Source organism: Danio rerio, chromosome 3 (genome assembly GCF_052040795.2).
Source record: "Danio rerio strain M-AB ecotype USA chromosome 3, GRCz13ab, whole genome shotgun sequence".
Classification (NCBI taxonomy): domain Eukaryota; kingdom Metazoa; phylum Chordata; class Actinopteri; order Cypriniformes; family Danionidae; genus Danio; species Danio rerio.
Window position 1 is genome coordinate 6,792,501 of NC_141023.1, and position 13,457 is coordinate 6,805,957.

At 36.5% G+C, this 13,457-nt stretch overlaps 1 protein-coding gene across 3 annotated transcripts in view; it reads right to left on the reverse strand.

Annotated features, from left to right (window-relative positions):
* LOC100538160 (uncharacterized) overlaps positions 1-13,457 on the reverse strand; it is a 58,594-nt gene that overhangs the window by 31,624 nt on the left and 13,513 nt on the right. Inside the window, exon 2 of one of the 3 annotated variants that reach the window (XR_015480227.1) lies at positions 2,517-5,749. Coding sequence is in view for 1 of the 3 variants with exons in the window: in XM_087243678.1 (XP_087099804.1) it covers positions 4,467-5,380 (914 nt within the window). In the remaining 2 variants the exon portion in view is untranslated. Of the gene's footprint in view, positions 1-1,157; positions 5,750-13,457 lie in introns of those variants that run through there. The other 2 variants (XR_015480228.1, XM_087243678.1) reach the window with 2 other exon arrangements.

Sequence of the window (13,457 nt, forward strand, 5' to 3'; positions counted from 1 at the left end):
TGCTGAAACAATCTCCCCTCCATTAAACAGAAATTGGGGAAAAAATAAACAGGGGTGCTAATAATTCTGACTTCAACTGTATATATATATATATATATATATATATATATATATATATATATATATATATATATATACTTAAAGGTTAAATATTTCACAATACATTTAGCCTTACATTAACACCTGATCTTTCATCTATAGATTATTAAAATATGTTTGGCTTTAAAAAGTTTCAATAATATCCAGGGATGGACTGGCCATAGGGAGAACCAGGACCTTTCCCGGTGGCCTGACGGTCATTATGCCTGCCACTCGGCCTGCCACCTTGCGGTTTTAATGCTGACTAGCCGGAACGTCTCAACAGCAGTCTAAATACACTTGTTATTTTCATTTATTTCACAACATAATTTGTCAAAAATGTTAAATATTAAGTATATATAAAATATAAGTTATATGCTAATGTACAAACATGCATAAAAAAAATTCCATCATACTGTACACTGATTAAGTTTTTGACCACAGCATTCATTTTATTGGGTTCTGACTCTAAAAGCTTTGCTTCTCTGTGTTATTACTTATAATTATTTTAAAATCTTTACTATATAATTATGTTATGAATCAAAAATTATACAACCATTTTAATCAAAAAGGTTCTTTGGACTCAAAGGGTTCTAAATGGAACCATTTTGGGGTTAAAAGTTCTTTATAGAACCCAAGGTTTTTTATAGAACCTCAAGGAACCTTTTTCTAGTGTGTAGCTTAAAGGGGCTAATGATTTTGACCCTAAAATGATTTTAAAAAATTAAAAACTGCTTTTATTCTAGCTGAAATAAAACAAATAAGACTTTCTCCAGAAAAAAAAATATTATCAGACATGCTGTGAACATTTCCTTGTTCTGTTAATCATCATTTGGGAAATATTAAGAAAAGGGGAAAAAATTCAAAGGTGGGCTAATAATTCTGACTTCAACTGTAAATATAAACCCCATTTGTATGGTAAAAATAATGTTGAAATACGTTAATGGTTAACAGTGTGAAAGACTTATTTGCGCATGCCATGGCTAATCAGTTACTCCAATAAACAGCCGTTTCTTTAGTTATCGTTATCCCATAGAGACCAGCAATAAGGTTCAAATGAGGATAATGTTGACACTTACCACTATGTGTTCTTCAGGTTGGAGCTGTAGTTCATGTATGTGTTGTGAAGTCAGTTCAGTATTATGTACAGCGTGCATAACATTATCAAACTATTCTTGTTTACATCTTGGAGTGAAAACAGACTTAATTTGACAACCCAAGCTCATTCTGGAAACGTAGTCCCGCGGATGTTTCTGGAGACCGCGATTTACATGGCCGGAGGTACGTAAGGCTGCGTTTAGTTTTTTTCGAGCGAACGCTGCGGGGCAGTGTGGCGCCGCTCCGCTCCTCCTCTTCGCGCTCGCCAGCTGACGGCTCGCCTCCGAGTGGAGGACTTTCCCGATGCAACCAGTTTGTCCGCTTAGCTCACAGCGTTGCGTCGGCGGAGCGGAGGCCCCGGAGGAGGAGGAGGAGGAGCCGGCCGCGGGGACGATGACCGGGATCGAGTCCGGGGAACAGCGGTTCCGGAAATCAGGTAAGATGAAAAACAGAATCCGAAAAATAAGAGCGAGAACGCGGCGGGATCCGAAAACACGGTCGAAATCGAAGACGAGGGCTTTTGCTTTTTTTTTTCTTTCTGGACGGCTTTTGCAAACCGTCGCTTGGGTTTAGGGAAGGAGGAGGAGGAGGAGGAGGAGGAAGAGGAGGGCGGCCGGGTCGGCCGATCCGGTGGCTTTTCGCGCGAGAACAGAACGGCGCGCACTCCCGAGAGGCGCCCGAGACGCGAAAAAGCACGCACATCGGCCTCTCGCGGATCCGCGAAAACAAAAACCGCTCTAATACGTACCTCCTGGGACGTAAATCGCGGTCTTCAGAAACGTCCGCGGGGCTACGTTTCCACAATGAGCCCGGGTTGCAATTTGAGGCCACGGGTGGCCTGGACCAGTAAATTCACTGCACAGACCTGGATCAACACAGAAAAGTAGGTCAAAAGCCCTCATCTCCTAAGTATGAGTTTTGAAATTGATGCCAATATCATGCAAAACAAAATTTCTGGAATTATTTTTGAGACAATGTCTTAAAATTTTCTCTCTCTCCTTGTTTGTGGAGAAGCAGTCTGATGACCACACACACTGAACGTTTTCACACTCCACTATTTTTTTTTATTGTAAAATAATAAGTATAAACGTACAGCATGAATGATTTATTTGAGCACAGGTAGTACATTGTATGAAATAAGTCTAGTGCATATGTAACAAAAAAGTCTTATATGAGTTGTTGTTCTGCTCTCAGTCACTAGCAGAAGAATTCATATTATAATTTAAACAGATAGCTTAGCTTACAGATGTAACAGCAGACATTCAGATAAATGGCAAACAAACTGCATGATAATGCCAAACATTACTGAAAGATTATGGCTACCGGAGAGACATTTACACTTTTAGGCACAAGCAGGCTAAACACAGAAGACCTGAGACGTAAACAACAAGCAATGACAGTATAATAAGCTACTCACCGTTAGAAAAACCGAAAGTAAGGCTTCATACACGTCGTGTAAGTATCAGCTCTCCTCAGAAATATTCTCCTTTGTTTACTTTTTGCAAACTAGCCGCTTTGCCGTTAGCTTGAGCTGTTTGCAGCTGTGCATGCACTCTGTGCAGGGGGCAGGTGATGTGATGATTGACAGTTCACTGACCCAGTAACAGCAGAGTGTGCAGTAACATGAAAATCATGCAGCCATTGGCTAAATTCTCTGTCAGTCAAACTTCTGGGAAGTAGGAAGTGACTGATCGATAGTAATGACAGAAGCTGCGTCCCAAATGGCACACTATACACTATGCACTCATGCACTATGTACTTATGCACTTACACACTCAACAGGATAGTACATGTATGTAGTGTCGTCCCAAATGGAGCACTAATGTTTTTTTACTAAGCGGAAATTCAAACCGTTTCCCTGATGATGTTTGACGGTTGCCAAATCAGTGAAATAAACGACCGAATTATCAAATAATACCTGCGGTGAGAATTGCCGCATTCACCATCGGGAGGCGCTATAATCACTCTCGTAGGAAAATTTTGCTTTCATCATCCAAAATAAATAAAGTTATCCAACATGTGCGCCCGATAGCTCCGCCCCTTCCGCTACGTGAGCAAACCTGCGGTCGTTGAGTGCGTGAAGTGTCCATCATTACACACTTCATTTTAGCGGCTGAATGAGTGCATCATCCGGGTAATTAAAGTGCACTTATTATTTTTAGAGTTTTCAGTGTGAACGCACTACTTACACTATTTATACTACAAAATGGCGTAGAATAGTGCATAAGTATGCGATTTGGGACGCAGCTAGAGACATGCAGACGATCAAACACTCGGATTTGATTAGATTTAAGTAACCATAACTTGGACTTTTTATTCAGTTTGTGGTCTCATTTTATCTATAACACTTTAAGCTATGACATCGACTGGTCTTTTACTCCAAAGATTCTGTTTTCGCGTATAAGTACCATGGTAAAACAGTGTAAACAATAGGTCTCCGGCAGAAACGGTGACATAAACGATTGAATAACCATCCATAATTCAACACTATTTTGTCGGTGGACTAAATGTGTTTGATGAGATGATTTTTCTGTGGACTCTTACTTTTCAAAATAAACCGTGATGTACAGCAATGAATGCGTGCGTGTGTTGCTATTACATGTTATGTACGCCATATCTAATAAGCGTTTACTGCAAAACTTACACAAGTTTAACAAATACATTCTTTAAAATCTTTCCATTGAAAAGCATCTAGCTGCAATGGGTGCTTAGAGGTTGTAGCTTTAAACTGATGTAGTTTTTCAAGATTACTCTTGTCCTTTTTGGTGTAAACTATTCATAAACATTGACATGTGGAAAAAACAGCGCCTCAGTGCGTCCTCGTCAGGGCACTGTGAAAGGGGTTAAATAGCTCTTACACCTCTAAAAACTTTGGAGAAAGGTCTGTGACGAAGGTCTATTATGGGGCATACCACATTTGTGTACCCACGTAACTCGCCTGAGTCCACGTTTCTTCATTTTCCCGCAAATTAAACTCAGTTTGAAGTTGCGTCTCGCATATCCTCCGATTTGAATCGCAAGCTCCACTCAAGACTCCATCTTTCACGCATCAGAGAAACTCTCACAATGAGAGAAAGAGATCGAGATCTACCCATGCAAAATGTGAGTTACTGTAATGTTTCCCCTGGTGTTAAGATTTTGTTCAGGAGTGTAAGTTAATTCTGAATGTTCATAATTAATAATAACTCGTTATTGTTGATCATTAATATTCAAAAACTGAGCTAATTTCACTACAGGTGTCTGGATTGATTATCTAAAGAGAAACAAAGGAGATACTCAGTTTTGTTAGACTATGGCGACCTTACACCTTCAAGGTTACAAGGCTTCTCTCTAGCGTGAATCCTCTCATGTTTTTTCAGATTCTTTGAATCAATGAATCTCTTGTCACAGTGTGAACACATGTAAGGTTTCTCTCTAGTGTGAGTCCTTTCATGTGATTTCAGGTTTTGTAACTGACTGAACCTCTTGTCACAATGTGAACACGTGTAAGGTTTCTCTCCAGTGTGAATCCTCTCATGTGTTTTCAGGTTTTCTGACTGTCTGAATCTCTTGTCGCAGAGTGAACACTTGTAAGGTTTTTCTCCTGTGTGAGTCCTCTCATGTGTTTTCTGGTTTCCTAATGTACTGAATCTCTTGTCACAGCATGAACATGTGTAAGGTTTCTCCCCAGTGTGAGTTCTCTCATGTGTTTTCAGGTTTTCTAACGTACTGAATTTCTTGTCACAGTGTGAACATGTATAAGGTTTCTCTCCAGTGTGAGTCCTCTCATGTATTTTCAGGTTTCCTAATGTACTGAATTTCTTGTCACAGTGTGAACACATGTAAGGTTTCTCTCCAGTGTGAATCCTCTCATGTGTTTGCAGGCTTCCTAATGTACTGAATTTCTTGTCACAGTGTGAACACTTGTAAGGTTTCTCTCCAGTGTGAGTCCTTTCATGTGATTTCAGGCTTTGTAACTGACTGAACCTCTTGTCACAATGTGAACACGTGTAAGGTTTCTCTCCAGTGTGAATCCTCTTATGTCTGTGCAGGTTTCCTAACTGACTGAATCTCTTGTCACAGTGTGAACACTTGTAAGGTTTCTCTCCAGTGTGCATCCTTTCATGTGATTTCAATTTTTCAGCCGTAAGAAAGGTCTTCTCACACTCAAAGCACATATACTCTTTCACACCGGTGTGGATCTTCTGATGATCTCTTAAACCAACTTCATGTCTGAAACTCTTTTCACACACAGAGCATGAATAAGGCTTCCCCTCTGTATGAACTCGAAGGTGTCTCTTCAGCCCTGAAGGCATCAAAAATGTTTTCCCGCACTGATCACATTTGTGTGGTTTCTTTCCAGCGTGGATCATCATGTGATCATTAAAGGTTGATGAGGTTCTGAAACTCTTCCCACACTGAGAGCATGTGAATGGTTTCTCTCCAGTGTGGATCCTCATGTGATTTCTGAGAGTTTGTTTGGTTGCTAGACTTATTCCACACTGAGTGCAGGTGAAGCATTTTTTGCCTTTTCTCTTCAGTGAGTGTGTATTTTCTATGATTTTCTCATGACGGTGTGTGTCCTCCATCAGGCCTGAAATAAATATAAAAAGACTTTATTTATAAATTAATTATTTAAGAAAGTGAAATGTTACCACCACTAAAGTTTTCATTCATGATCACTTTTGGTGTATTTTTATACCTTTAATTTCATAAGCAAGATACACCGATCTTTATTCATTCATTCATTTTCTTTTCGGCATTTGGCTGATTTATACTTCTGTAACTGCCATGATTTAATGTACTCGCTATGCTTGCCATAATTAGAGTCACCACAGGAGGGTGATCTACACTCACTTATCTATTAAACTTTGACTTTTTGAGTGTTTGCAGAGCTAATAGGAGAGGTGGAGGCATCGCTGCCCTGTTTAAAGATGTATATGAGTGTAAACAAGTGTCATTTGGTGACTATTTGTCTTTTGAATATCTGAGTATAGCACTAAAAGGTGCTCCACGCATCTTACTGATCGTTATCTACAGACCTCCAAAATATTCTCCAGCTTTTATTGAGGATTTTACAGAGCTGTTATCAATAGTAACCTCTGAATTTGATTATTTTAGTATTGCTGGGGATTTTAATATTCACATTGATAATCCAGAAATCAATGCTGTAAAAGAACTGATGACTGTTTTTAGCACTTTTGATCTGACTCAGCATGTTCAAGGACCCACACACAATCGTGGACACACTCTTGATCTACTTATAACTAAGGGTTTACACATTTCATCGACTGTTGTTAAGGATGTGGCACTATCTGATCATTTCTGTATCTTTTTTGATATATTGATCACTCCAGCTGTTAAAGACAGATCTGTCTCTGTCAGAAAGAGATGCATAAATGAGAACACCAGTGAGCAGTTTATGAAGGCCATATCGCTGGCACCAAGTATATCTGCAGACTCTGTTGATTCTCTCCTTGATTTGTTCAATTCTAAAATTGAGAATGTCATAAATGACATCGCTCCTGTTAAAGTCAAGAAGATGACTGGCAGGCAAAAGGGATCTTGGACAAGGTCACCGAGAGTACAAATGATGAAAAGACAGTGCAGAAAAGCTGAGCGTATGTGGAGAAAGACAAAACTAGTAGTCCATTATAATATCTATAAAGACAGTCTTCATGCCTTTAATATGGAACTAAACACTGCTAGACAGACTTTCTTTTCAAACCTTATAAACAGCAACTTAAATAATGCTCGCACACTCTTTGCAACAGTAGAGAGACTCACAAACCCCCCCAGTCGGATTCCCAGTAAGCTACTCTCTGAAAGCAAATGTAATGAGTTTGCTCATTTCTTCACTGATAAGATTAATAATATCAGAAAGGCAATCAGCTCATCCAATCAATCAAGTTGTGTCGATATCAAACAAGCTCAACCACAACTTAAGAAATCAGACATTATGTCTGATTTCATGGCAATTAACGGCAAAATCTTAGAAGAGATTGTGCAAATTATGAAAACATCAACCTGCAGTCTTGACACGCTCCCCACATCATTCTTCAAAACAGTGTTTACCTGTTTAGAAATGGATCTTCTAAAAGTGGTAAATGCTTCACTTCTCTCAGGGATTTTTCCAACCTCACTTAAAACTGCAGTTGTTAAACCCCTCTTGAAGAAGAGCAACCTGGATAACACCCTATTGAGCAATTACAGGCCAATCTCAAATCTCCCTTCCATTGGCAAAATCATTGAAAAAGTTGTTTTTAACCAGGCCAACAAGTTCTTAAACTTCAGGGGGTGTTTAGACAATTTTCAATCGGGGTTCAGAGCACATCACAGTACAGAGAGCGCTCTTATAAAGATAATCAATGATATACGCCTAAATACAGATTCAGGTAAAATAACAGTGCTGGTATTGTTGGATCTCAGTGCTGCATTTGACACTGTCAATCACAGCATACTTCTGGATAGGCTGGAAAACTGGGTTGGGCTGTCTGGCACGGTCCTCAAATGGTTTAGATCTTACCTTGAAGGTAGAGGTTACCATGTCAGTATAGGTGATCATAGGTCGAGGTGGACACCCATGACATGTGGAGTCCCACAAGGCTCAATTCTGGCACCTCTCCTGTTCAACCTTTACATGCTACCTCTAAGCCAAATAATGAGAAAGAATCAAATCTCCTACCACAGCTATGCTGATGACACTCAGATCTACCTAGCCTTACTGCCTAATGACTACAGCCCCATTGACACCCTCTGCCAATGCATTGATGAAATTAACAATTGGATGTGCCAAAACTTTCTTCAGTTAAACAAAGAGAAAACTGAAATGATTGTGTTTGGAAACAAAGATGAGGTTCTCAAGGTGAATGCGTACCTTGGCACTAAAGGTCAAACGACAAAAAATAAGGTCAAGAATCTTGGTGTGACTCTTGAGTCAGATCTGAGTTTCAACAGTCATGTCAAAGCAGTCAGTAAATCAGCATACTATCATCTCAAAAACATTGCGAGAATCAGATGCTTTGTTTCTAGTGAAGATTTAGAAAAACTTGTTCATGCTTTTATCAGCAGCAGGGTGGATTACTGTAATGGACTCCTCACTGGTCTTCCTAAAAAGACAGTCAGACAGTTGCAGCTCATCCAGAACGCTGCGGCCAGAATTCTAACCAGAACCAGGAAATCAGAGCACATCACACCTGTCCTCAGGTCTTTACACTGGCTGCCAGTTACATTCAGAATAGATTTTAAAGTATTATTACTGGTCTATAAATCACTAAATAGCCTAGGACCTAAATACATCACAGATATGCTCACTGAATACAAACCCAACAGATCACTCAGATCTTTAGGATCATATAAACTAAAAGTTCCAAGAGTTCAGTCAAAGCAGGGTGAATCGGCTTTTAGCCACTATGCCCCTCGCTGCTGGAATCTGCTTCCAGAAATGATCAGATGTGCTCCAACATTAGGCACATTCAAATCAAGACTGAAAACACATCTGTTTAGCTGTGCCTTTACTGAATGAGCACTGTGCTGCGTCCGACAGATTGCACTATCATGTTTTTCTCTTCTTCTTCATTCTTTTATATCACATTTTACCTGTTTTTATGTTTTGTTTTGACGCATTTTTATTATTTGTTTTTATTTTTATTTTACTTGTTTCTTTTATTCTTGTTTATGTAAAGCACTTTGAATTGCCATTGTGTATGAAATGTGCTATATAAATAAACTTGCCTTGCCTTGCCTTAGTCATAGCCCACTTTAACCACTTTAACCACGAAAACTGTAAATGTTGGATTGACAATGATTACATGATCACTAATCAGATGTGCCATTCCAGGTAAAAAAAAGAAAAGTGCACTAAAATGCACTTTAAGTATACTTAGTACACTTTTCAGTAATGTACAAAAAGTGCTCTATTTTCGCACACTAATTTTGTACTTAATGTACTAAAAGATAGTATTAAGCAGGGGCGTAGATTTAGGGTGGACGTCCCCACCAATATCCACAAACTACCGAAATGTCCCCACCAATAATTTATTTCACTTAAAAACATCGCGCTGTCAGTATAAATCTAGACATGCCGAAAGGGTTAAATCACGTTCTCTCTTCGAGTCGCACCGCCCCACACACACATTGTGATTGGCTGTGCTTTTCCCTGCTGTCATGTGACAGGCTGCTTTCAGATCATAGTTTCAGATACAAACAGCCAAGACAACTGCGCGGGGGGAATTTCCCGATGTGTGAGGTGTGTGCCTCGCACAAGTGAGGATGGAGGTAGCAAGAAGAGGTGGACATAAAGAGCTTTTTCCAACGATAAGTGTAAGTCACATAAACTCAAGTTCGCAACTGAATAAGTCCATCATGATAATGCCGTTATGCTAGTGTTTTCACCGCTTTTACGGTCAGTCTAATATTAAAGCAGACTGATATAGTCTGTAAACAATATTCCCTGAAAACTAACTGCAAAATAATCACCTACATGTAAACGTATATGACCCTGCCAGTTCTCCTAATCTCTTAGAGTAACATCTCCAATTTGGGTTGAAACAATTTGTCAGAAAAACTACAGCCTGTGCTCCATCTTTTAATAATACTATGAGACATGCTTAATTTGTACGAAAAATGAATGAAAGTCTTTAATAAACTCTCTTTATCAGTTAATAAACATTATTTTAACATGACACTTTCAGGCCTGTAGCCAGCTTATTGAAACGGGTTATTCGTTTTCTGAAAAACTGAACCTTTTAGCAGTTATTCACCTGATTTTCTGATTAATTGAGGTATAAATATGACATTTTAGTGACATATTAAGAACTAATTTTTGCTGGATAATCTTGTTGGATAGTTATTACAAATACACTTTTTGATGTACCAAAACTATTTCCTACCATTTTGTCAAATTGCTTTATTTACACATTTAAGCTGTAAGTTTTATTACAGTTTTATAAACAATAAAAATACTTTGAACTAGAAATTAGGACTTTAAATTCTTAGAATAAAGAAATGAAGAGTACAGATGCCAAAACCTCTAAATGCCATGTAAAATGAGCATTTTTCTCAGCCTTGTATATTTATGTTCAGTTATTTCACTTTAAAGGCAATGAAAAGAACGTATTAGTCACTAAAAAAGTAAAATCATTGAGTCCACACACAGGAGTTGGAGAAAAATGCTCATTTTAGAAGAAAATATTAAATGGCATTTAGAGGTTTTTGCATCTACACTCCTCAAATATGTAAATATACTTATTTTTAAAATACACTTTATTTATTTATATATATATATATATATATATATATATATATATATATATATATATATATATATATATATATATATATATACAATATTCATTCTTGGCGGGGGTGACTCGTCCCCAGTCCCCACCAATGTCAAGCGCAAACCTACACCCTTTGTATTAAGTATATGTTAAGATAAACTTAATACCATCTAAGTGTACTCAACTGTGCTATTTTGAGACACCCTGAAACTGAAATAAAATGTGTTTAACATACTAAATCTGTATTTTAAAATATATATATATATATATATATATATATATATATATATATATATATATTTAGTTACAACTAGAATTACACTTGAACCCTAATTTTAAACATTTAAATATATTTATGACTAATTTAAAGTATAATAGTAATATATTAAAAGAATATACAAATTGAAAAAAGTGTGCTAAATACTGTATTAAAAGTGCTCGATTTTCCCAAACTAATGTTGTATTTAATGTACTAAAAATTAGTATTAAGTACATTTTAAGATAAACTTAAGTACATCTAAGTGTACTCAACTGTGCTATTATGAGACAAAATGAAGCTGATCTAAAATGTGCTTTTAACACACTAAACATTTATTTAAAGAATATATTTTGAAGGGATTCTGTGTGTACAAAGAAAACAGCATCTGTGCTTCATCAAAACACTTTAATCTTTTTGTGCAATAAACCACAAGTCCAAAAATACCTTATGGGAGGGAACAAAAACTGAGAACACAAAAATATAAATAAGATGCAACATTACAGCACATGTATGAAATGTAAAGTCATTTTGGGGAAATGTACTTCTACTACAATACATTAGTAATAGATTTTTAATAAAGTCAATTTAATGTAAACTTAAAATTACCACACTCAAAATCTATTTAAGTGTTAGTGATAATATTGCATTCACATTAAGTGTACTTAAGTACAACGTTTGGGAAAATGTACTTCTACTACAATACATTACTAATACATTTTTTATATAATAACTTATTTTAAACTTAGGATTCGTATGTAAACAGTGTACTAAAAATCAACTAATGTTTAAACCATTTAAAGCACACTTTTGAAAAACACACTAATAAAACTTTTTTGGATGTTTTTTCTGTAGTGTACTTTATTGTAGTACACTAAAAATTGATTTAAGTATTACTGGTATTTGGTATACTTTTGTCAAGTGTACTAAAGTCCTACTGAAGTATAAACATACTTTTAGTTAGTATATTTATAGTGTAAAACCATCAAACTTTTATTTAACACAAAAATAACAAATGTACTAAAAATGTATTTGCGGGTATTTAAGTGTATTTTAATTAAGTATTAATAATTTAATTAAGTATTTTAATTGCATTTAATTATATATTTTTTCACCTGGGGTTATCTGTAACTTCAGGTGGTTTCTAAAACTCAGTCTGTCCGTGTTAATTTCGTTCTCTCATATCCAGACCTTTACATTTACGCGGCTGTAGCACCCTGTCATCAGAACTAAGCGATTGAAAGCTGATATTAACCAATCCATTCATGTTCTGTTCTAGCGCAGTGGGCCAATAAGAAGAGCTTGAAGGCAGAGCAGGCATTGCGGCCTGTTTACTGCAGCAAGTTGACATGTCAACTGTTTTAAACCAGTCCTGAGCACCGCATTTGGTGTTTTTAGGTGGAAAGATGCTTAATGCATTATTGCCTCTTAATTCCGCGCATGTAGTGAAGATTTTGCTGTGAAAACTGGTCGCACGACATCAATTTTATGCAACTAATTTATTAGATTTGCTAGAAATATTTACGAATTTCTCCAATAGACCTACTGAGCGGCATTAATGCATCCTGAAGTAAAGTGAAACGGCTATAAACTCCAGCAAGATTAAGTCATTGTATCCAGAACCACAGACCTTCATCTATAAATAAAGTTTAATTATAAAGTTTAATAATCACCATCAGTCAGTCAGTCAGTCAGCACGTCACCTTAAAGTTTAAACAAATAACGCACAGCACTATACGATTACTGAAAAGTTTGCGCTGTTATAATTCACTTACCTTTTAATGCATTATGATGCAAATATAATCCGCTAATAAAAAACAACAACAACAATGACTGAATGTTTTGAATGGGAAGCTGTAATGTAGCCGTGGCGAGATGAATCTTGGTGTTGCGCCCTGCCATGGAAGAATGAATGTAGCGGAAACCATGATATATTTTAACTGTTTAACTGATACCATTATCTTTTACTGTGCAAAATGGATAAAAAACACTGACCAAACTTTGATTCTTGCTCAAAATTATTATAAATGAGAACCAGAAAGTTGCTGTCTTTATATTTTTTCTGAATTATGGCTTGCAATTATACAAATAACTTTTACAGCACATTAATAAATATTTATTTTTAGCTGATTAATTTTACAGCCTTTTTTAACACAAAACAATGCATTATCCAGTAGTTCATGTATTTACTACAATTAAGAACGCATAATTCTGTAAATCATTTATTAATCATAGTTCAACATTTACTAATGCTTTATTAAAATCCAAAGTTGTTCTTGTTAACATTAGATAATGAACAGAGATTTAACACAACTAACTTCAACTTAAATAATGTTAACAAAGATGAATACCGTAATGAATGTATTACTAATTGTTCATGTTAGTAAACACAATTAATTAAAATAAAACTATTTTAATGTGTTAGACATAACTCTACTTTTTAAACAGAATTACATGACTAGCACATGAAAAATACTACAGCAATTCATAGTAAATACTAAAGTGTTTTCAACTATACTATAATAAAGTGTACTTATTTATTATAGTATTTACAACTGTTACTGAATGCTGCAGCAGTAACTGTGGTGAAATGAGAAAATGCTCTGCATACTGTAGTAAACATGAGTTTTTACTGCAGAAACTGTGCTGTGTTGTAATATAGTTGTTGTAAATGTAGTACAGTGTTGGTGTTTTGTGTTTATACTACACTATTTACTATAAATGACTACAGTATTTGTCCATGAGGGTGAAATGAGTGAACACAG